The sequence below is a fragment of the Morus notabilis genome, unplaced genomic scaffold (genome assembly GCF_000414095.1).
Source record: "Morus notabilis unplaced genomic scaffold, ASM41409v2 Scaffold1062, whole genome shotgun sequence".
Taxonomy (NCBI): Eukaryota; Viridiplantae; Streptophyta; class Magnoliopsida; order Rosales; family Moraceae; genus Morus; species Morus notabilis.
In genome coordinates this window covers 10,412-35,379 of record NW_010364904.1, presented here as the reverse complement: position 1 = coordinate 35,379, position 24,968 = coordinate 10,412, and the positions used below count along the sequence as shown (strand labels likewise).

General features: G+C 33.9%; 3 protein-coding genes across 3 annotated transcripts; 2 read left to right on the top strand and 1 right to left on the bottom strand.

The window, feature by feature from the left end:
- Window positions 1-388: 388 nt before the first annotated feature.
- LOC21386708 (magnesium-chelatase subunit ChlD, chloroplastic) lies at window positions 389-10,193 on the top strand. The gene is made up of 15 exons (XM_010107099.2): window positions 389-736; window positions 1,300-1,478; window positions 1,603-1,687; window positions 1,767-2,083; window positions 2,172-2,295; window positions 2,556-2,648; window positions 5,782-5,877; window positions 6,205-6,342; window positions 6,529-6,729; window positions 7,110-7,265; window positions 7,525-7,632; window positions 8,517-8,651; window positions 9,098-9,259; window positions 9,687-9,807; window positions 9,895-10,193. Exons 1-15 carry the CDS (start codon window positions 455-457, stop codon window positions 9,978-9,980), a joined length of 2,283 nt encoding a protein of 760 aa, XP_010105401.1. The 5' UTR covers window positions 389-454; the 3' UTR covers window positions 9,981-10,193.
- A 3,032-nt stretch (window positions 10,194-13,225) lies between these two features.
- Window positions 13,226-17,362, top strand: LOC21386707. Its single transcript, XM_024171538.1, has 8 exons — window positions 13,226-13,273; window positions 14,167-14,236; window positions 14,824-14,914; window positions 15,028-15,089; window positions 15,781-16,079; window positions 16,157-16,190; window positions 16,276-16,407; window positions 16,786-17,362. Exons 1-8 carry the CDS (start codon window positions 13,226-13,228, stop codon window positions 16,974-16,976), a joined length of 927 nt encoding a protein of 308 aa, XP_024027306.1. The 3' UTR covers window positions 16,977-17,362.
- Window positions 17,363-18,705: 1,343 nt separating this feature from the next.
- LOC21386706 (60S ribosomal protein L7-4) lies at window positions 18,706-21,415 on the bottom strand. The gene is made up of 7 exons (XM_010107097.2): window positions 21,332-21,415; window positions 20,633-20,809; window positions 20,318-20,415; window positions 20,174-20,231; window positions 19,372-19,451; window positions 19,184-19,286; window positions 18,706-19,095 (listed from the first exon to the last, which is right to left on the bottom strand). Exons 2-7 carry the CDS (start codon window positions 20,807-20,809, stop codon window positions 18,880-18,882), a joined length of 732 nt encoding a protein of 243 aa, XP_010105399.2. The 5' UTR covers window positions 21,332-21,415; the 3' UTR covers window positions 18,706-18,879.
- Between the last annotated feature and the right edge of the window lie 3,553 nt (window positions 21,416-24,968).

Below are 24,968 nucleotides of genomic sequence, written 5' to 3'. Positions count from 1 at the left end.
TGAGAAGTGATGATTCAATTTGAAATTTCGCTAGTTGTTAGTTAATATTAGTGTCAAGGATTAAAAAATCTGGGAACTAAAATGAAACGATATTTCATAGTAAAAGATACAGACAATGTTAATTACCAAAAAAAAAAGCAAGAGAGTTAAAATGAGTTATATACAACTCAACTATAAGTTAAGAAAAAAAAAAAAAAAAAAAAAACGGAAACTAGATGGGATTCGGGAGGGTAGGTCTCCAACCAACAAAACGGCATTAACGTCAAACGACATGTCGTTGAAGCAACGGAATTGAGGGTTGGAGGCTCAGGCGATAACGGGACTCACTCACGACCATTATTGATTTATTTCCAAGGATTTCCAGATTTCTGCGGGACCCGCAAAACTGTCTTCCCATTAAAATACTATGTAACAGATAAGAAAGGAGACACCAGTTTCTCTCTCTCCCTCCTCCATGGCGGTCTTACACAGAGCTCCAACGTGCACTTCTCATTCTCGACTCCAACCAGCTCCATTGCTTCCCTCACTCAAGCTTCAACAACATCCTCTTCTCTTCTCTCCGTCTCTCTCTTCCTATTTCAGCTCCAAACGCCTCCGCAGCCATGGCGTCCGAGTTCACGCTTCTGCGAATGCCATCGCCGACTCCGGCAATGGCGCCGTCCTCGCTCCGGAGAAGAATCTCGATGTCACTCCCTATGGGAGGCAGTTTTTTCCTCTAGCTGCTGTCGTCGGTCAGGTACTGCTCCTCTGTCTCTCTATCTGGAAACGTTTTGATTAAGTTTGGCGCGATATCTGTTCGCGGCGAAGCAAGTCTTAATTGTGTGAATTTCTTGAAATTCTAGAAGTTATATATATATATATATATATTTATTTAGAGTATAGATGACTTGATTATGCAATTTTCTGCAAATACTGTCGTCAGAGCTTAGTGTTCTGTTTGAGTCCTTTGGCGAAATGAGAAAGAAAGAATCAGGAATTAGTGGAATTTGAATAGAAGATATCAATAATATCAGATGAAGAGTGAAGGCGTGTTTTTTATGCAGATGGTTAGAAAAATATTGTATAACATTCTAGATCTTATACTTCATTTTTCCTTTAAAATGAAATTTTTTTTTCTTTTTGAGGATTTTAGATATCAGGGTATAAATTTGTGTACAGTTCATATTACGTGATTATTATGCAACTTCAAAGATTTCCATTTGCAATGCATTCTGATTGTAAAGGTGATTTTATTAATGTTGATTAACCAGTTAAATCCGCACACTTATGTGTACTTTGTAAGTGCCTTCTTTTTTGTAGGATGCTATAAAAACTGCTCTTCTGCTTGGGGCCATAGACCGTGAAATTGGAGGGATCGCCATCTCTGGAAGACGAGGCACGGCCAAGACTGTTATGGCGCGTGGGCTACATGCGATTTTGCCGCCCATTGAAGTAGTTGTTGGTTCTATGTCAAATGCAGATCCGGCTTGCCCTGAAGAGTAAGGATACTGTGTAATAGAAGTTCATTTAGCTGAAACAGTTGTTTGCAACAGATGGAAGAAAAAATATAGTATGATAATTATCTTTTCCAAGATAGTTATGGCTTTGATTGTAATTTTCAAGGTGGGAAGACGGTCTAGCTGAGCGCCTGGAATATGATTCTGATGGCAATATTAAGACTCAAATTGTCAGGTCTCCTTTTGTCCAGGTATTTATTTATTTATTTATGTTAGGTGAGCCTTGTATTCGGGGTTATTTACTTGTTTAACCTACTTTCTCGTATCCAGATCCCACTTGGAGTCACAGAGGACAGACTTCTTGGATCTGTTGATGTTGAGGAGTCTGTGAAAACAGGGACGACTGTTTTCCAGCCAGGCCTTCTGGCTGAAGCTCATAGAGGTGTTCTATATGTCGATGAAATCAATCTCTTGGACGAGGGTATTAGTAATTTGCTTCTTAATGTGTTAACTGAAGGAGTTAATACTGTGGAAAGAGAGGGAATCAGCTTTAGACACCCATGTAAGCCACTCTTGATTGCTACTTATAATCCGGAAGAGGGAGCTGTCCGTGAACACCTACTAGATCGGATTGCAATCAATTTGAGGTACACACATTATATTTAGCATAAAAGGAATATGTTCCTTCCTTTTTATCTACTTTGACTTTCTAGCAAAGACGCTCTTCTTCTGCAGTGCAGATCTTCCACTGAGTTTTGACGACCGTGTTGCAGCTGTTGGAATTGCAACACAATTTCAGGAGTATAGCAATGAGGTTTATATGATGGTAGAGGAAGAAACGGAGTTGGCAAAAACTCAGGTAGTCATGAAGATAAAGAAAAGTATATTTTTAGGCAACTAGAGTACTAGGTTACTTCCAGCTTATGATGATTTGATAAGTGATAAGTTGTATGTCTTCTCCTTATATTGTCTTGCAAGCAATAGCGTTTCTTCATTAGGTTCTAAGCCCTATTGTAGTGGTAAATCTCTTCACGTTGGTTCTTATTGAACTTTATCATGATGCACGATAAAGTTTGTCCAAATAAAGAACGATGATTTGATTATGTTTTCACATTGCAGATCATTTTGGCAAGGGAGTATTTGAAAGACGTAACAATCAACAGAGAGCAGTTAAAATACCTGGTTATGGAAGCCCTCCGTGGTGTCTGCCAGGTTCTCACTACTACCCTCTTTCTTTATTTAGTACAACTTTTCATTGGTTTCTTTCCAAGAAGATTAACGGTGCGTTGGGATTGTTGTGCTTTTAAAGAATCACTACGAGTATGTTTGGTAGAGGGATTCGTTCCCTGATTCGAATCATAATTCGTAGTTCGCTACAGTATTTTCTCTCACAAAAAATACACGTAAATCGAAAATGGTTCGAATCACATGGTTTGAATCCTCCAACCAAACGTCATCACATAAAAGTTAGAAGCAGAAGCAAAATCTAAAAGCTACATATTCCAACCTTTCTAAATAGCTTAAAAAGCGCATTGGTCTTTGTGCAAAGTGCTTATCAACCTTTTAACCAAACACTATAGTTGTATAGGTTTTGTGCAAAGTACTTTTAGGAGTTGTAAAAGCAATCCCAAACACACCCTAAGTCAAATTTGCTGATCAGGCTCCCGTTAATTATTTACTCTCAATACTTGCATCATCTGCACAAACTTTTATTTCATTTTATTTTAGTCATCATCTAGTTTATTTAGGGAACGTTGAGCCATTGGTGAGGTTCTTTTGGGTAGACATGATTCTTGGTGTCAAGTACACAAACGTAGTGGACGATAGTTCTCACTGCTCATGAGACAGATTAATCATAAAAAGTCACTACTTGCTTGTTAGTGTTGGTTGCCGAATCGAATTCGGCTGCGGAAGCGTGGAGAAAGGCGGATCGTGTATAACAAAAATTTTCATAAAACTTTTGAGATACTCTATAGATTATATTAATTTATGCACGAATAAATTAATCGCATTAATTTATATATCAAGAACTCAATCCGGAAAAATATCTGGAAGCCGACTCGGATGATAACTTGAGTTCTTTGTCCACGAACAGTCCTTGCTCCGAGCTTTGTATTTAGAAAACCGAAGTCTTCCACGTCAATTTCTTGATTCCACGTAGACGTGTGTGTGGGCACACGTGAGACAAAACATGTTTCTGAAACACTCGAATTTCCACAAACACCAACGCATGCACGATGTGAAATTTTTTGGGAGAAAAAATTTTCCTCTCTTTTTCCTATATGAGAATTTCGGCCACCAACTTTTAGGGCTGAATAATTGTTTCAAAAATTGTGTCCACAATTCTCTATCATTCTCATATTTAAAGAGTAGAAGTCAAACTTCAAAAATGAATCAAATCTCTATCTCCTATTTGAATTTTGGAACAAAAAATTCATTCCTTTTATCCATAAGGTGGCCGGCCATTCCATTAGGGTTTCACCCTGTGTGTGGCGCCAATAACATATAGGGAAGGAAGAGAAATCATCCTTTATCCAATTTTAATTCAAATTCAAATTCGAATTTAAGTCAAACTTAAGTTAATTTGAATTCTAAATTGAACAACTTATCAAATAGGTTAAAAATGATAAATTTAAATTATGTTCCCAATTCAAATTTAAATTTAAATAATTACATTATTTAAATAATAATTAATTCTCAATTAATTATTTTTCGAATATTTAATTTTAGAATTTCGTAATTCTAAAATTCCTATTTTACCATTTGTGTCTGGTAGAATTACAAGGACGACGCGGGGACTAATGGACCTATAATCCCGAGCTCTAATAAAATTAATAATTAATTAAACACTTTAATTAATTAATTAATTATATTAATTTCAATAGTTACTCCACTATAAACTTGGAATTGAACTCTCGAAATTATAGACATTAATTACTTCTAAACTGCGAAGTGTCCATTTGATATAGTCATTACATATAGATCAATCCTCCATAAATAATTCATAATTAGAGTCAGGTAGAATCCGTTAACCTCTCTAATTATAGCTGCATCCTTGAGTACCATTGATTCTCTAATGGATAGTGATTCATAAAACACATTCATGAACCAGAGCGCTCTTACTAATCCAAGTATCGAATCAACACTCAAGAGAATTATTTATCTACTTCTTTCTCAAGAAAGAATGGATTCCATCTCGTATAATAACATTCCCAGCTACCTATTTCATCATGTCTCCAAAATACAAGGAATAGGATTCAGGGTCTCAGAATCCGTACCGAATAAATTAAAAGACATAAATCTATAAATAGGAGTTTGTAAGAACTCAGGATTAAGATCATTCTATATATGACCATCGGTAGACTAATTAGAATTTCTATGCTTAACGAAAATTATTAGAAATTCATATTTTGTCTGTGTCCATGTTTGACATAATCTTATTATGCGTAATACACTCATTCAATATCTCACCATATTAACAGTGTGGATAGCACCGTTCCATTCTAAATGAGAATGACATGTATTAATAATGTTTTAATTAAAGATTATGAACTTTAATTAAATTCATTATGAACAATGTTTTTGATTATTATCCTTAAACACTATCCTCTTGTATATAACACTTATATACTATGTTTAAGGTTACATAAATAATTACGGAATTTTCATTTGATATTCATAAAATATTCATAAATATATGTACATAAAATGATGAATAAACTCTTTTATTAATAAAATAATAAATATCCTATTACATCTCATGCTTCTAGTACATTATTCTCAACAATTAGCTATTACAACTATTACAGATTTTGGGGAAGGGGCCTGGATCTAACTTTTTTTCTTTTTTTGTTTTGTTTTGTTATACATCTCATGCTTCTAGTACATTATTCTCAACAATTAGCTATTACAACTGATACAGATTTTGGGGAAGGGGCCTGGTCTAACTTTTTTTCTTTTTTTGTTTTGTTTTGTTGATACAACATGGGATTGAACCCACAACCCCCACCCAAACCCCAGTGCCACTGGACCAAGAGGTCTTAGGCGACTTGGATCTAACTATAAGCCCTAATAAGCCTTTCTGCTCATTCTGGACTCCATTGTTATAGTCCTGCGCATCTGTATGTAGGCCATTATCAACTATGTTATAGCCTCTCAATTCTCAGGCATGGACACCCTTTGCCTTGATATTATGGTGCTTTTAAGATAAATTTAAATCAATCCAAGTATATCTGAACAAAATAATAGTACTAATAGATCTTTCCTAAAAATGGATTTTAACATGTTCTGCTTCCAAGTATCTTGTTGTCGTTTGCAACTATAATACATCTATTGCGATCTGCAGGGACACAGAGCTGAGCTATATGCTGCCCGTGTTGCAAAATGCTTAGCTGCTCTGGAAGGACGTGAAAGAGTTGGTGTTGACGACCTGAAAAAAGCTGTTAAGTATTTTTCTGGAAGATTTTTCACATGATTTCGTTTCATATATGCACTTCGCTTGTTATATAAGAGTATGCTCCAAAAATATGTGCTATGTCCAGGCATGAAGAATTGTAATTTATTCATTTTAAATTTCCAATCTAAATGCGTGTAATGTTAAAGTTCCTAGTACAGAATAAATATTTTGTCCCTACAATTAAATTTGTTATCATTTGTTTGTTAAATGAAATAACCATGTGTATTGTCAAGTTATACTGTCATTATCTGCTTCATTATCCTTTCACTTGATCGCATGCAAAATTTCGTTCCGACATATTTTGTACTACAGGTAGAACTTGTCATTCTTCCGCGTTCAATCATTAATGAAAACCCACCAGACCAGCAAAATCAACAATCTCCACCACCACCTCCTCCACAGAACCAAGATTCTGGGGAAGAGCAGAATGAGGAAGAAGATGAGCAAGAGGTTTGTTAATATTAACCAGATATTCTTTTGGGGGTACACAAGTATCCACTGTGCTTTCTTTTCTCTTAAGTCACTATGCAATTAGTTATCTCTAATTTTTAATTCCTCAATTATGTGTTACCTTTCGTATGTCTAAAGCTTTCAAAGGAATTACTTATTTTCCTATGATGCCAAACTTCCATGCAGGACGAAAATGACGAAGAAAATGAACAACAGCAAGATCAATTACCAGAAGAGTTCATATTTGATGCTGAAGGGGGTTTGGTGGATGAGAAACTTCTTTTCTTTGCACAGCAAGCTCAAAGGCGCCGAGGGAAAGCTGGTAGGGCAAAGAATGTTATATTTTCAGAAGATAGGGGACGATACATTAAGCCAATGCTTCCAAAGGTTAGTACGTCACCTCCTCCTCTCCTTTTTATTTGTTCTAGCTGTACCATCCAGAAGAGAGTTATAGCTACCTTTCTAATTTGAGCTTCTTATACATTTTATCCTTTTTCTCTTCTTCTTCCTACTTCATGACCCAAATTTTCTTTACATCATTGACGAGTGTTTTTTTTTTTTTTTTTTTTCCTCTTAGTTCTGTAAGAGAAAGTTCCTTCCTTCCTTTTGTTGGCTTTACTAAGACTTCCCGTAATAGTGGGAAAGCTTAAATTCTTCCTCTAGAGTGATTCCAGATTCTCTTCCAAGAGTCTCAGAAATCTTAAATATAATATCAAATGGTTGCTTTACTATACCGTCTTTTCTAATCAAGCTTTTTCCTTCAACAGGGCCCTATAAAGAGATTAGCTGTTGATGCAACCCTGAGAGCAGCTGCACCATATCAAAAGTTGCGTAGAGAAAAGGACACCCAGAAAAGTCGGAAAGTTTTTGTGGAGAAAACTGACATGAGGGCAAAGAGAATGGCACGAAAAGCAGGAGCACTGGTATAAGAGCCACGGTTTTGTTACTTCCATTTCTTTCTATTTAATCAAAGGAAAGGATAAGAGAAAACGGGATTAAACTTATATAAGTTAGTCTCCTCTCCAATTAAATATGATTTATCTGTCAAGGATGTCGACCAAATTCTTTACTTGGTGACAGTCTACATTTAAGGAATCTTAGTTGAAAAAGTTCCCATGCAGTTACTTGGAATCATGCAGTTACTTGGAATCGTTCATTGTTCTAACATTTACTTCATGACAGGTTATATTTGTAGTTGATGCAAGTGGAAGCATGGCACTGAATAGAATGCAGAATGCTAAAGGTGCTGCACTAAAGTTACTAGCAGAAAGTTATACAAGCAGGGATCAGGTGACTTAGAACAAATTATTTTTAGCTTTTAAGGTCTCATTAGTTAAGCATATGTGTTTCAAATTTATATCTTTATTGGATCCACCAAAATATTTTATGTCATGGTTGTGAGTTTAAGAAGTTCTCTTATGAGCATTGGCTTGTTTTGAAAGATGAACTTTTTATTCTGGGTAAAAAGTGACTTTGCCGATGAGCAACCATACTGCTCGTTGTTATTTGCTTGAATTTTTTTCTTCTTTGTCCTTGTGTTTTGGGCCAGCCTCATGGTCACATCATCATCATCATCATCATTAAGGGTACATAAGCTAGTTGTAAATTATTAATTGAAATATAGATCCATGAGTGCACGTTGTAGGGCCCATTTCTGTATCAATTTAATTGTCTAAACACTGCAATGTTTATACGACAAGAGTAATAGTAACAGAAGATCAAATGGAACAGAAATTGCTCTTTTTAGGTTATCGGCTCGCATGATTCAAGAGAACTATAGAATTGAGAGGAGAAAATTATAGTTTACAGTAAACATATAATAAAAAATTCATTCATTAGAGTGTGCAGTCTGATATGCACGCCCAACGGCATATCAAATTGAATGGTTCAATATGTGAGAGCTTTATTACACCTTGACAGTTCAGAAGTAGGTTTATTTTGTGAACATGAGAGTAATCAATTCTGATCATAAAGGATACTTTATCGCTCTTCATTCTGATTGAACTCCTTTTTTTTTGTTCTTTTTCATGCACTATCTAAATCATTTATGATACATATTCTTCGCGTTCTAAAGGTAAGCAAATCAAGATGATAATCATGATGAGATACTTCTCTTTGCTTATATACTCTCCCCAGAAATACCACATCTGAGTCTTTGAATTAAATGCAAATAGGTTTCTATTATTCCTTTCCGTGGAGACTGTGCAGAAGTTATTCTTCCTCCTTCTAGATCAATTGCAATGGCAAGAAAACGTCTTGAGAGACTTCCATGTGGTGGAGGTTCACCCCTTGCTCATGGTCTCACCACGGTATGTGGATTTGATATATACATGACTAACAGTTCTTTTAAGATTTGAAAGAGATAAATTAAAATGTGCAGGTTTTGACATATTTCAATTAAGCATCTCTATAGTTGGTACGTATTTGGTCGGTGTAATATGAATACCTGCTTATGAATCTCTTGCGTTGATTCTCTCACAAGTATACGTTGGTGTCAGCGTCTCCTCTAAATTCATTTTAGATTAACTTGTGAAGAACCTCCGAATATTTGATTGATTGTTGACATCTTTTACTAATAGCTTAGCTTTTGGTGGTGCAATTATGCTAGTTTTATTCTCTGCACACAGTTGCATGGGTAGCATCTTTTACTAATAGCTTAGCTTTTGGTGGTGCAATTATGCTAGTTTTATTCTCTGCACACAGTTGCATGGGTAGCTCCCATAACTGAGCACTCTACGAACGTAAATCTCCTTAGGCTGTCAGGGTCGGACTAAATGCAGAAAAGAGTGGCGATGTTGGACGCGTAATGATTGTTGTATTGACTGATGGTAGAGCAAACATATCACTGAAAAAATCCACCGACCCCGAAGCTGCTGCTGCTGCTGACGCCCCCAGACCTTCAGCTCAGGAGTTGAAGGTAAATTTTACTTTCATTGTCCGCGAATCATGTTGCTAACTTGTCTAAATAAAACCTGCTTGTTGATGGTGCACTTGTGAGATTATACTTCCAACTTAATAAAAGTCACGACAGAAAATCCTGCTTAAGATTACCTCACAAAACATGCAACAATGCATAACTATCCGATGTGAGCAAAAAAAAAAAAAAAAACCCTCACTATCTGAAGAAACAAAGGTTACTTAATGTATCAGATGCTTAAACAATTTTCTTATTATACTAGTTTGTAAAACAAATTTCTCATATGTGAGCACAAACTTTTAAATGCCATCACTTGTAAAAACCAAGCATACTAGAAATAAAACAAATCTAATACTTTGGTTATTGAGACATGAAAATGTCTCCATCATATTCATTATGTGGTCACTTGCCAACGGTATCAATGAAGGATGAGATTCTTGAAGTGGCCGGTAAAATATACAAAGCTGGGATGTCACTTCTCGTCATCGACACGGAAAACAAGTTCGTCTCAACTGGATTTGCCAAGGAGATAGCTAGAGTAGCTCAAGGTTTATTTTCACTTAATTCATCCATTGTTCTTTGATCTACAGACTTCAACACAATCTCATAATGGTTTATGAGGCTTATTCTTGCAGGAAAATATTATTACTTGCCAAATGCCTCGGATGCCGTCATCTCGGCTACGACGAAGGAAGCTTTATCAGCCCTGAAAAGCTCATGAATGCTTTGATCTTCTTTGAGGCTAATCTGACCAAAAGAGTGGCTTGAATTAATTTTCAAAGCATTCATATTATTGCAACCTATCTCACATGTAATTTAACTTGATGAGATCAACTTTCTCATTTAGCGGCTCCATGTATAAAATTTCAGTTTTGTGAGTTAAATTCACTGTCATCTGCTTCCACTATACTTGCCTTGAAGGGACTCGTTCAATTATTTTCAAGCATAATACTAGTGATACTAATTCTAATCTCAACTTTCATATCAAATTCTAAGTTGTTTAAAAGATTGGCACATCAATTAATTGCACCTATAATAATAAAACGACAACTCAAAAGTTTGTACAAAAATTGGAATTAAAATTGTCTCTAGCATATGTCTTTTCTTTACTAAAAAAAAAAAAAAAAGAGGTTTTCTTAAATATTTTTTCTTCGAACCTATCCATTAATGTTTAAGTTATTTAACTTCTTTTCTTAAACTCCGAGCCGTCATTTTTTTTCTCATGAGTATTTTTAACCAATAATTTTATTATTATTGTTGTTGTTGTTGTTGTTGTTGTTGTTATTATTAACTTTCATTCTCTGCATTTCTTTTCAAGTACTTTGATATGGAGTTAATTACATATATGCCTCTTACGCAGAGGAAAAAAAAAAGTGTCCCCAAGTTGTGATATGTGCGTATTAGTCTGTAAAATAACTTATAATGATATGAGGAATTTATGGTAGGGATGTTTTTTCTCCCTACCTGTAGGGTACAATCCAATGGATGATTGTGGTTAAATTTGTTGTGGGGCCATGGTTATACAACCAAAGTCTAGAAATGAAGCAATGATATGAGGTCTTTTTTTTTTCTTTTTTTTTTTTTTTTTTTTTTTCTGGAAACAATATTTGTCTCTCTTAGTGGGTTCGAACTCAGAACATTGAAAATTTTTTTTTTTTTTCCTTTTTGTTGTCGTTTTTTCTCTGATAGATTCAAGGCATGTGTTGGCCCATCAACCATGAAAAATTTCTTGCTGTCTTTTTTTCCCTAAAAGATCCACGGCAGGTGTTGCCCATTAGCCATGGAACAATCAGTTTGAAATCTCCAGTTTCTCACCAGTAACCAACTCCATTCCCAATAAAAAAAAATCATTTTTAATCAAGTCCTAATATTCAAAAGTGAAATGATTTTTATCAAGTCATAATATTCAGAAGTTAAAATCTTGGTTAACTTGAAATCGTAAACGAATTAGATAAAAAACAATTTAGAAAAATGATACGAAAAGATGGACAAATAGATTAATAACGAATCAAGTCTTAATATTTAAAATATGGAATATGGGTTGCAAAATGGCCGATGTGTTTAATTAAAAATTTTGGTATTCCTCTTCTACTCTCTTCCCATCTCCACATTCAAAATAACCAATTTTGACATATCAGAAGCATGAGTTCTTCATCAAACTTGGACTTGAATTATCAAAGGTTCTTGACGCTGGAGAACGCCAGGGAAATCTTCCTCATGCGGTCATGTTTCTTGCAGATATGGATCCTTAATGGTTCTTGATGCCGAAGGATGCTGGCGAAATTTTCCTCACATAGTCATGATTCTTGTGGATCTTGATCATTAATGGTTCTTGATGCTGGAGAATGCCGGAGATTTTTGTGGATCATAATCATCAATGGTTCTTGACGCTGGAGAATGTCGGCGAAATCTCCCTCACGCAGTCACGATTCTTGTCGGTGTGGCAATCAGCGACCAACTACCCCCGAACAACGAGATCCAGTCTCGATGCCGATGCTCTAAGAGCTCCACTTGCCATGGGCTCAATCACATCAAATCTAATACGTGGAGTTTGCATTTCGGTCACAATCTTCATCACCATTAGATCTCTCTCTCTCCGTGTTCCGATCTCTTGTCATCATAGTTGGAGAAGACTGGTGGTCCTTCATTTTTTTCGATAGGAAATTAACTAGAAGTTTTCCTTTTAACTGATGACATTAAAGCTTTATAATTTTTTTATGTTTTATTTTTTAATTTGATATTGAATCGTATGTGAGCGGTTTTTTTTTTTTAATTTAGTAATTTTTAATCTTTTTCAACCATTCAATTGAAATTGTAGGGTGTATATTTCGCAACCTACTGATAGGGGAAAAGTACACCTCTCTACTATAGAATCTCCCTAATGATATTATCATATTACTACTAGTTGCTAAGAAAACTAACTGCCCTATTAATTATAGAGAAATAGTAGAAAATAAGCTGAAAAGTTTAAGAAAGTGTATAGGTTAATTTTTAGTTATAAAAATTAATAGGTCATACTTTGTCAAGTTATGGTTCATAATTAGATAAGTTTTAAATAAACTTGTCAAGTTATGGTTCATAACCAGACAAGTTATGGATAAAAACCGTGAATTATGGACAATAACTTGTCAAGTTATGTTTCATAACCAGACAAGTTATGGACGAAAACAGTAATTTGACATATTTATTAACTTATGTAAACTATTGCTCTATTAATTTTAATTCATCTCAAGTCTTGACCTATTTCTCTCTTTCTCCCTTAATTATATAAATTCATAATCACCCACGTAAAAGGTTACATTCGGAATACTATATTCTCAACAAACATAAAATGGAAAAAAAAACGTAAATATTGTTAAATGAAAAACATATCTTAAATAAGGATTTTAAAAATGATTATTTTGTGTAATTATTTCTTAGGGATTTTGTAGTATATAGCAGGTTTCATAAACTTGAGATAATAAATAGCATAAACAAAGCTTGTTTAATTATCATCCACATTAAAATGTTTTAAATTCAAAGTTCAAACTTCATTGTAATAAACCAAATATTAAGTTAAGCACCAAAGTTCATGTACATTATAAAGTAAACTGTCTCATAGTAAAATATCCAAATCTAAAGCAAACGCAAATTAGGATTAGCACTTAATAACGACGTCGTCTGATTGGCAGTGGAATCTGACCCAGTACCCCGAGTATCGACCCGATTTGGTACTCGCACTCCCATGGAGCCACCAAAGGTATTTTCTTTCGCCTCAATTTCCCATATTTCTCAGCAGCCATACACAGGCTTAGCTTTAACCAGTTTAAAAGTGCTTTCTTTTTCTTTTTTTTTTGAAGTTTAGGGCTTCATTCGAACAACTACGCCATTGTTTTTTGCTCCTTTTCTACTGATTATAGTTGATTATTTGGTTTTAAACACTTATTTTGCTTCTTAAATTGAAATTCCGTTGTGATTTAATCGCAGATGGAGGTTCTCTACTCGAAGCTCTACGATAAGTACACTCAATTGAAGGTTTTTTCTCTCCTCCTTTGTTGTTGTTGTTGTTTTTTTTTTCTTTTTTGTTACTATATGGAAAACTGAATAATTTGTTGCGACATAGACCTAGTTTCTCCCATTGGTTTGAGTTATGCTATGTTAAATCACTGGAGAAACTGATTTGAAGAGCATGAACATCATTTTCACTCGACCAAGATTTGAACTTTTACTTGTACATTTTAAATTTCATCTTTTGTTCAAAGGATAATTAACAATTTTACATCACGGATTTTAATTTCTTAGTAATCTTGCTTCTATATGCTCGGTTGCTTCAAAACTAAAGTATGGATGGGTAATTTTGATGTCTGAATAACATGTCTTTTAGGGAAATTCCTATACCTTTAAATGGTTCGTCCGCTATAACTGACATTTATTCGAGGATTAATTTTGAAATCGACTAATGGGGTTTTTAAGTTACCCACTTGAAAATATAAGTTTACTCGAATCCAACTTGAGAATCTTGCACCTGTTTGTTTTCCAAACCTTTTGGCTACATGTTCATTCTCACAAAAATATGAATTTCTGTTCAAATTTTATGTTCAAACCTATAAACTAAACAAGTAGTTTATTGGTACTGAAGTGGATTTACAACTAGTATGCAAGGTCGAATGAATTACAATAAGTCTCATAACACGCAAATTTAATAGGGTGATTGACAAATAGAAAGTTTAGTTGGCATTATGCTTTTTGTAAATACTTGCTCACGTAGCCATGTGTATGGTTGGTAAATTATGTTAAATTATGTGAGGGAATTTGATAGTGTTAGGGAAGTAGTTTTTTAATCACCATCATCATCATCATCATCGTCATCATTATTTTTATTATTATTATTATCTTTTTTTTTTTTTTTTTTTTTGCTCCTCTTGCAGGCAAAAAGATTGACTGAACTGGATGAGGTCAATAAAGATCAAGAAGTGAAATTTGTGAACTATGTAGCTGGTATGTAGTTTTTTTCCCACTATATATATTAGTTTTGCCTGAAACCATCTTCAGATCTCTCACAGGTCAAAAGGTCCAGAATCTCTTTTCACTCAACCATGCTTTCAACAATGTCTCTTAATTTTCTTGAGAACTAACCAAACGACTCTTCAATTTGTTATCAGATGAGAAAAAGAAAATTGTTTGAGCTAGCAATTTAGGATCTTTCATGAAATGAATCTGCAAAATTAGCTAGATTAAATTGATTTGATCCCCTTGTTGTCTCAAGGTTGTATCTTGGATGACCTTGTTTCTTGTAGTTCTTCAGTAGTGAGCTTGCAAGAAAGTTCATAAAATTGTGAAAAACATATAGGCCAATAAAAAATGCATAATGTGCTTTTTATATTGATACATAGGTGGGCATAAATGATTCAAAGTAAGCATTTTTGTGGTTAGTACTAGATTTAGAATCATGGCTGAATTTGCTTTACTGTTTCTATACAAACACCAGCAAGCCTCAATTTTTATTTATTTTTATTTTATTTTATTTTATTTTATTTCGTCTTTCTAATAAAAAACAATTTTCTCGTTTATTCTTAATTTTGCAGCGGCAGAGGAGTTAATTCAACACTTGAAGGATGAAAACAAAAAATTGCATTCTCAAGTTAATGAATTGAGAAGCGAAGTTGCCTTGACTAGGCATGTGATCCTAAATTATTTTTTGCTTTTGTCTAGACAGAATATGATCAACAATTTCTTCTTTGTTTTAAGTGTCAAACTTAAAACGTTTGTTATAACTGCATTGGTTGCAGGGTTTCTCAGGATGAGCAGTGTGCTATGTATCAGAAACTGTGGATGGAAGAAAGCCGGAGGAGTAAGAAATCCTGGTTTTTGTTCAGGATTTAGTTTGAATATTTGAATTCGGGCAAATATTTATGCATCTAAATAAACATCTAATGTTTCACATTCAAAGGTGAGGCGCGGTCCTTTTCTAGTGAAGGATTTAAGGACACATTTCTGGCTGATTGCTCATCCTTTAAAAGATTTTGGTGTCTTTCCTTTGTCTTTTATATGGTGAACCGAGAAGCTTACCCAAGTGTTCTCCTTAGCTAAGGAGTAAGGACAGCTTGTCCTCGGTCTTCTTTTTGTTTTACGTTTTTATTTTCTTAATAGTGATTGATGTTTTCTATAGTTTTAAAGGGAAATAGAAGACTCAGGGTTATCATTTTCTGTTATTTTTTCAACACGCGTACACATGAATCAAATTCTGTTTTCCATATCGTTGTTTTTTTAGAGGTTTGTTCTTGAGACTCAAGACACCTTAATCTTTATCCTGAAAGTTGCATGAATGGCTAATCATTTGTGTCGTTGCTATAGATAAGAGCATTGAATTATCCATTGGCCATCAGTGGTTGCACAAGAGATTCCCACTGTATATTCTGTCGTATATATTGTTATCATTGACCATTGTCATATGGAGAAATTTCTGTTGTTTTTTGCATTCAGACAATCATGTATATCATATATTTACTAGTTTCACTTGAGAGAGCTTACATTTATGTCAGATAAAGTGCTTTTGGAAGAGGTTGAGAGGCTGAAAAAGCTGCAGCAGGACAATGCTCTTAGCAGTCAAAAAGACGGAAATAACAGAGAGATGAGTACACCTAGAGACGATAAAATTGTATCACAGGAATTATATGATAGCTCATCCGGAACAATGACAAGTAAACGCAGGAGGTGTTCTGAAACTGAAACGGGCATGGCCAGACCTTGTGGCAGTGGTCAAGACAACGCTATCCTAATAGCATCAGCGAGCTTGAACAAGGAAGGTTTGACTAGTTCGGCTCATGTGAGCATTCAACAGGTATTTTTGTAATCTTGTATTTTTGGTAATCTTTAGACTAGTTCTTATTAAATGATTCTTAATTTGCAAATTTTCAGCCAGAATGCTGTAGAAGAGCTATTGACAGAACAAGTATGTTTCTGAAATTGAAGTTTCTGCAACCGTTACTTGGTCTCTAGGTTTTTGGATCATGATGTGTTGTATGTGCATTTTGCAGGTGATGGTTTACATGACAATGACACTGCCAACTGTCTGTTTCAAGCCCTTGTTGAGTACTTGGTGGGCTTGAAATTCTCTGTCGTTACTCAAAATGAAGGAATATGCATATCGGCTGAGCACCAATCAAGTGGTAACTGTTAAGATATCTGATTTTCCTTCCCTGGAATTTTGCTTCCGCACTTTGCTGTTTTATAAATCAACTCTGCTTACATTTCATTACTATCCACCTTTGACACGTATAACAAAAATATGCAGAAAAAATGGGTTTTTGCTACTTATCTTTGCTATATAAATTACTTGGTATTTGATCATTGCTTCCATTAGACCATACTCAGTACTGATTAGTGCTTTCTTGTAACATTTTCTGTTTTTGTAACTATCATTTATACGAATTTCAAGTTTTGTTACTAATTGGAATATGACTTGACAATTAGGTTTTCTTCATCAAGCATTTTACTGTGATCTGGTGCAGAAACAGAACTTCACTAATGGTTCTGGCTTTTAACAGGTTACTCCTTCAGCCTGACGTGGGTAGAGAAGGAACATGGAAAAGAAGTAGAACTGCTATACCATGTCTTATCGCTAGGAACATTAGAGCGGATAGCCCCACAGTGGATGAAGGAGGCCATCATGTTCAGCACAACCATGTGCCCGATCTTCTTCGAAAGGGTATCCTGTGTCGTGAAGCTCTTCTCGTAGACTTTTCTCTTTACTTCTCAAGTTGTATATTGCTGTTCTTATGAATATGATTTAACCTTGATTCTTTGTAAATTGAACTGCTTGTCTTCGGGTTTGAAACCACTACGATAAAGATGATCTTGCAAGGCGGAGGCAATATGAAGAATAATTTCCTTTAGGAAAACATGTCTTGCAATGTCTGATTCCGATTTGAAGTGGCGTGCTTTTTTATGGAAATGGGTTTGGAATTAGGGGCAATTGCATTCCTTTCATTGTTAAATTAATCACGTGTATTCTTGTTTATGTAAAGCTAGAACAGAAGCTCAACTTTTAGTTGCAATTTCAGTTTCCTCTATTAGTTAGTGCGGCTCTCGTTTAGGTTTTGTTTGCTATTGTTATATTTGAAAAGCTACGTTATATATTTTAAAGTTGAGTAAATTTCAAGAGAATGTAAATGGATAAATTATGTCAAGAGATTAACACCAATATAAAACAAAGAGAATTCGTTCTAAGATGCTTTGTTGTTGCTATATGATCTAATATTGTCATAAATATCTATTTTATTTTGGGGGAATGTGGTAACTTTTGCAAAATGAAAACATACAAGATAATTATTTCAAGTTTATGGAAAAAAAAAACCAATTAAAGACAGGGAATTGTCGCCGGAGAGTAGAAGCCTCCAAAGAACCACAACAAGACACATGAAGGACCAAAGGGTTGGAATATAAGTATTGGAATACGAGTAATGTTAGGGTGAGTAAAGCCTCCAAAGAACCACAACTAGACACATGAAGGACCAAAGGGTTGGAATATAAGTATTGGAATACGAGTAATGTTAGGGTGAGTAACAGAGAGAATGTTATAATAATCTTTTATGTTAAGTTTCAACCGATCAGATGACGGTGCTTTGAATAAAAGTATTGGGAAGAGGACCAAAAGGGTTGGCAACGCCTACCGGACCCGGAAGCTCTGATTGAACATGAAGAACATCGCAAGCAATCCTCCCAAATTGTCATAAGATTTTCTCATATAAACTTTTAGAGCAGACGACCACCTTTCCCTTTCTTGTTCCAAAGATGGTGCAAAATCTCATGTTGACACCAGGAACATTGATCAAAAGGAATTTGTAAAATTTTCCTCATCGTTACCCCAATTTTTGAAGTTACAAGTGCAAGCAAAATCTTGGAAAGTATTCCCATTTTAGGGGCTGAAGATTTTTTTATTTTTATTTTCATTTTTATGCAGTTTATCAAATTACAGCTTTTCATTGCATGTCCACTAGTTAGGAAGCACATTGTTTAAGGGAAAGAAACCAAATTAAACTGGAAAATGAGGAGAAAAAATTAAAATAATGGTGAACAAATAACAAAAGCGAAGAGAACTAAACAGCTTCGAAAAACCTTCCCCCCTTCATTTTGTTTTTATTTTTTTTTTTTTTTGAGTTTCTTGGTAGGACAAAATTAAACTACCGATAGTTTAATATTTTTAGTTATCAAATCTATATCAAAAACCGTCTACTCCACATATTTTTTTAATATGATGTGATTTTAATTAAATTCAACGATAAAAAACTAACCCTATCAGTAAGAATGCTACCCTACCGTAGAAAGTGCTTTTTTTTTTTTTTCAAGATCAAAGATATTTATGTCCTTTCAGCCGAGGTTCATGATAAAATGTACTCATCTTGGTAATTGAAAACTTCCGCAAATTGGTAATAGAGAAAAAATGCGACGTAATGAGACCACAGGGCTTAAAAACTTCTGAAATGCAGCAAAATTTTCTAGCATCCGAAGTCTGAGACGTTAAAATACCATAAAAAGGAGATAAAACTCTTTTCAACTTCAAGAACAATTTTAAGCTTAGACTAATTCCAATGACAATAAATGCTCACAATCTCTGAACCAAGGAAAAACTCTGCCGAAACCTAATTCATTCTCCTGATGAGCTCGTTGATGTAGTTCTCGCGGTTTCCAGCATCTCCACCCTCAACATAGTGGTTCCTCTTCTTTTTCAGACCACCCAATGGTGCCTTGAGCTTAAATGGCCATAAGAAGTTATTTGCCTCCTTAAAATGAGGTCCGACGGTCGCTATCTCGTGAATGAGATCTTCCACGCAGATAATTCCATACTTGCCCAATGCCTGTGAGACAACAAGGGTGTTTAGCAAAAATGTTTAGAAATAATTATTTTTCCAAAGAATGTGCCAAAAAGAGAGAAGGATAACAAACCTGTTCGATTATGGAGTTGTCGGTCAAAGCAGTTCTTTGCTTGTTCAGCTTTCCATAACCTCTCTTATAAATCAGTTCCCTCACGCTCTTCAAATTCGGGTATCTAGAATCACGCATAACAATTTATCAAAGAAATCGTTGAACTATAAATTGTACTGATGTCGAAAAAACGGACCAATCAAGCATACCCGAATGTCACATAGGGTTCGACCCTGTGGAGCATGTTCACGGTGGCTTTGTTCACTTTAAGGAAGACACCATTGAAGATCTGTTTAGCAGAAAATAGAAGATGAAAAATCAGGTCCTACCATAATAGTACACCTTGAAGTCAAATTTCCGGTATTACAAAACAAGCAAAAACCTGTGCTTTATCACAAATACACTGCTAGAAAAACAGGGAAGAAAAGCATAATGACTAATCACATGAGGAAGATATTATTACTAACGGGTTTTCTGAAGAAAAAAATGGTGAAAGCCTCTTTATTTGTTTACTTAAATACAGTGTAAAAATATAGGAAACTAACCCTATCTCCTATATCGTAAGACATCTCAAAAATATTCCATCACAAAATCAACTTTCAGAATATAATTGTAGGATAACATCATTGGCATAGCATGTTTCCAGGATATGGACAAAAAAAGGGCAAGGGAACTGTTTAAACATGGCATGGTGTTTTAGTTTACGGACTGAGAGATCCAACAAATTACTTAGGGCCCGTTTAGTTCGCTGATTCGAGTTTTTAATTCGAGTTGAGATGTGATTTTATGTGAGAGCTTTTTACTGTAGCAAAAAAGTTAGATGTGATTGTTTGTGAGAGCTTTTTACTGTAGCAAAACTCGAATTCTAAATTCGAATTAGCGAAATGAACGGGGCCTTAGTAGTTCACTTCAAACAAGAAAGGAAAGCATTGTTTTACTAACGCACAAACAAAGCCAAATGTCCATTATTAGCTTTGAGTAACCAATGATTTAAGGAATCAGAAGATCCACCTGTCTCAACCGCAGGAGCTGCAATATCTTTCTCGTCTTCGGATGCATTGCATTAATACTGAAAAATTTTATTTCAAATCATAAGAGCAGAAGAATATCAAAAATTCAACAAAACAAACTAAACGAAATCAAGGACATACATACCCACGGATACGAACGATGAACAGAAGCTTAGCCTCGGGCTCAACATAAAATCCTCCTTTCAACTTAGCCTCACGCTTTAGCTGGATCAGCTCCTTCTCCTAAAGAACAAAGGAAAATGATATGAAGACTTCGTTTGCTTAGCAAGTTGAAATTTATGCGATTTGAACCTTTTTGGTAACTGAAAAATCTCAATTTCTAACGGTAGCAGAAGGGCTTAAATCGCGAAATTGACGGGGGAGCCAAACCGCAAATTTTGGGGCTTAAATCAGATTTTTCAATCCAAACACAATCCGAATGGAATGAAGTAGTAATTACCTTCTCAGCATATTCCTTAGAATACTGCTTGGCTCTGTTAAAGATGAGCTTTCTGTTCTCAGCATTCTTCTTTTTCAAAGCCTCAAGCTCTTGCTTTTTGGCCAAAGCCCATTCCTCTTCCCTCTTTTTCTTCTTCAACACCGACTCTGGAATCACTGTCTTAACTTCTTCAACCATCTACAGCACCACAAAATTTAGAAATGGAAATTAACAAGAGAAGTAATAAATACCCAACAAAGTTATCACATCAAATTAGCACTGGAACAAATCCTCACAACATCGATATACAAAATTACAAATTGTCGTAAAATACCCACATCACAAATCCTCACAACCATCACAATTCCAAAATTACAAAATTTAGGAAATGGAATTAACAACAAAAATAATAAATACCCAACAAATTTATCACACCAAATTAGCACTAGAACAACAAATCCTCACAACATCAATACACAAAATTAAAAAGTTTTGTGAAATACTCACATCACAATTCTCGCTAATTGTACTTTTTTTTTCTTCTACAACAATTCATTTCATCATTTCATTTTCTTTCCAATTCTTTTTTTTTTTTTGTACAAAGATGCAGTTTTTCCCATTCCTCTTGAATCAACATTAACACAGGAATACATTTAAGAAGAAAAAGAAAGGAAACAACATCATTTTGAGGATAGGCGAATATAAAGTGAATAATTTTACCTTGAAAAGCTGTTGATACGAGTTTGTGCCGCAATCGAGAGAGTAAGCTTGGAGATGGCGGACTGAAACTGATATATGTGTAAACTCAAGGGTTAGGGGTTTTTCTATTAGACTGGAATTGCTCAAACGACGGCGTTTTATCATCTAGATTTTCGTTTCTCTTTACTCTAGTCCAGTGTAGTCGGGTCGGGTTGGATAAGGTCGGTTGTGTTGGACCAAATACCAATTACCAAGCAAGCAAGATTTTAAAACAAAACGCTAAGGAAATAAATTATGTACCAATGAATATGATGTTAAATGCAAATATTCAAATCATGATCTTTACTTTAAACATGTTTCAAAAGAATATTATCACTCTTTCTTCCGTATATAAATACTGTTAACCAAGTTATTAGTCTTCATGGTAAAAAGAAACTGTAACAAATTGTAGATTTATGAAACTAAATTAAGTAAATAACATATTTTAAAATTATTTAAAATGAATAACAATTTACCGTGTAAATATTTTTTAGTAAAAATAATTTAATTGGTAAGAAATTTTTATTTACGTAGAAAAAATCTTTTTACTAATCGTTAAAAGAAAATTTACGTGGAAAAAAATCATTTTAGTAATCGTAAATAAAATATATATATACAATAAACTGTTATTTACTTCAAATTGTTTTAAAATCTGTTATTTACATATTTTAGTTTTACAAATCTGTTATTTTCTACATTCTTCCTTATAATTCTAATGTAAGAAATATTACACAAAAATGATAATTGAATTAAGTGTTATTGCGATTAATTTTGATATGAAGAGTATTGATGTTATCTCAATGAAACTTTGAAACACTAGATAGTTTTTCGAAAGAATGGAAAAGAATGATTGTCCTATAAAAATAGAATTTTTTGGGCTGAATACTCACTTTTGTAGCATTTGTTACGTGATAGTCGGTAGTAATCGTATTGAGAAAGTGATATATGGTAGTATTTGAGTCCTAAAAAGTCAGTATTATCACATTTGGTTGTATACATGCATTTTTTTTTTCTGCAACATGCATTTTTTTTTAACTCTTAGCTAGGAACAATATAGTACTGTGTTTGTGCATAGAAAGTATTGTTGTTAACGAAAATGTTATTACTATTAAATCAATAAAATTATGCTAAAATTAAAGGGAAATTAGTAAAATCATCGACCAATTTTCTCTTTTAGCAAATAGTTGGAGTGCTTCCTGGCAAAGAAGCTTGAGGAGACTTTCTCCATGTGTGAAGCCGAAACTAAAGCAATTTCCACCATTCTTTTATGCACCTTAGACATTGGTCTAAATTTTTAATTTGTGAAAATTGATGCATCAACAAACATCCAAATTATGAAACGTTTTTTTTCCCTTGTAATGAACTTGAATTGTTATTGTATGACGTATCTAGCTCATTATCTTTTTTTTTTTTTTTTTTCTTTTCTGGAGTTAGGATATGTCATGTGTATAAGAAAGCTAATAGAACTGCCCATTCCTTGGCTGCTTATGCTCTCTATATTGATGATTGGCTATTTTGGTTGGAGGAAACTTTAACACTCATAAAATCTGCTATTAGAACTGATGTTTACTCTCGTCAATAATAATAACAGTTTCTATTCTTAAAAAAAATAGTTGCGGTGCTTCTTTATAAAACCCTAACCAATGGTTGAATTCCACAAAAACTAACTTCAGTAACTCTCAATTAATAGAATTTGTCAGACTTTAAAAGCATCCTTAACAAGCCCCAATTGAGGTCCTTTCTTTTTCCGAACTCAAGACCTCAACTTCAATTATCATTAGACTAAGGCCTCGTTCGCTTCGCGGATTCGAGTTTTCAATTCGATCTGAGATGTGATATTTTCTGAGAGTTTTTAACTGTAGCAGAAAAAGTTAGATGTGACATTTTCTGAGAGTTTTTAACTGTAGAAACCTAAAATTGAAAACTCAAATCTGTAAAATGAACAAAATATAAGTCTACAATCACAAATCATGTGAAGTTAATGATCACGTGGCATATATTCAGAGAGCATTGGGATCACACGATTATACTCTTCTTTCATTTTAGCATCATTTGAGCCCTAAACCAAAACATGATTAGATTTTTTTTTCTCTAAGAATACAACTGAGAAATTCAACTTTAATCCAAATTCTTATATTAATTTTGAGCAGTCATTCTTTTATTTATACTAGTTGAGGCCACGTTCGATATACATAGGGTAATTCTATAAGTTCTATCTTTGCATTAAGTTTTAGTTATTGTGTTATTACTTTATGTTTTTTTTTCATATTAGAGATATTAGTTAGTTGTTAGTTAAGAATAACTTTTAAAATAATAAGGATTGCACAACGAAAAAGTTAAGTAGGGACTTTTGAAAAACTATATTTTAATGGGAATATGAGGGTGAAAAAACAATTTAACAAAAGTGCATAAAAAAAAGACTATGTTATAGAGAATCTTTAAAACAGTGAAAATGAGGAAATAAGCAAGAATATATATTGAGAAAAAATGATAAGATTAAATGAGGGTGAGAGAAAAACAAAAATAAGGAACTAAAGAATTAAATAAAAAAAAGGAGGCTCCGAAAGAACAAAAGGAAGAAAAGTGAAAGAAAAAAACGTAAAAAAAAAAAAGAATGTGTAATTGTCAAGAAATGATAAGATTAAATTAAGAGAGAGGAAAAATAAAAATGAGAGACTAAATAAGCAAACAAAAAAGGAAGGAGGGCCTCAAAAAAGGAAGAAAAGCAAAGAAAAAGAAAAAAAAATGAGAGATTAAAATGATAATGAGATTAAATAAGGGTGAGAGAGAAAATAAAAATAAGGAACTAAAGAGGCAATGAAAAAGAAAGAGGGACCCAAAAACAAATAAAAGGAAGAGAAATAAGAAAAAAACAAAACAAAAATGAGGGACAAAAATGATAAGATTAAGGGCGAGAGATAAAACAAAAATAAATGACCAAAAAAGCATTTAAAGAAGGAAGGGGGACAAAAAAACAAATGAAAGAAAGAAGTTCGGGGCCATTTGGTTTTGAACATAAATTTAAATTTTATGAGAGAATATTGTAGCAAAAGGTTGAACAGTAGTTCAAACCTATGAAACAAACGCAAAAACATAGCCAAAAAAGGGTGTAAAAGGGACTAAAATGATGATAAGATCAAATAAAATAGAATATAAAGACTAAAATGATAATAAGATTAAATAAGGGTGAGAGAAAAAATAAAAATTAGGAATGAAAGGAGCAAATAAGAAAATAAGGAATTCCAAAAACAAATAGAAAAGAAAAGAGACCTAAAAGAAATTAAGGAAAGAAAAAAAACAGAAAAAAAGAAAAAGCGGAACGAAATGTTTTGTCCCTATCAACATAGGGACAAAACGTTTTCGTCTGGTGGTGGATGAAACCACAGGACCGAACATTCACTCTTTTATATATTGTAAAGATGTGCAACCTTCTATTATGAATTGATGTGAAATTTTTTTAAAAACTAATAATAAAAGAATGATATTTCGTAAGTTAGTATAAGGGTTGTGTTGGGAATGGTGTCCTAGAAGCATGAGATGTAATATGATATTTATTATTTATTTAATAAAAGAGTTTATTCATTATTTTATGTGCATATATTTATGAATATTTTATGAA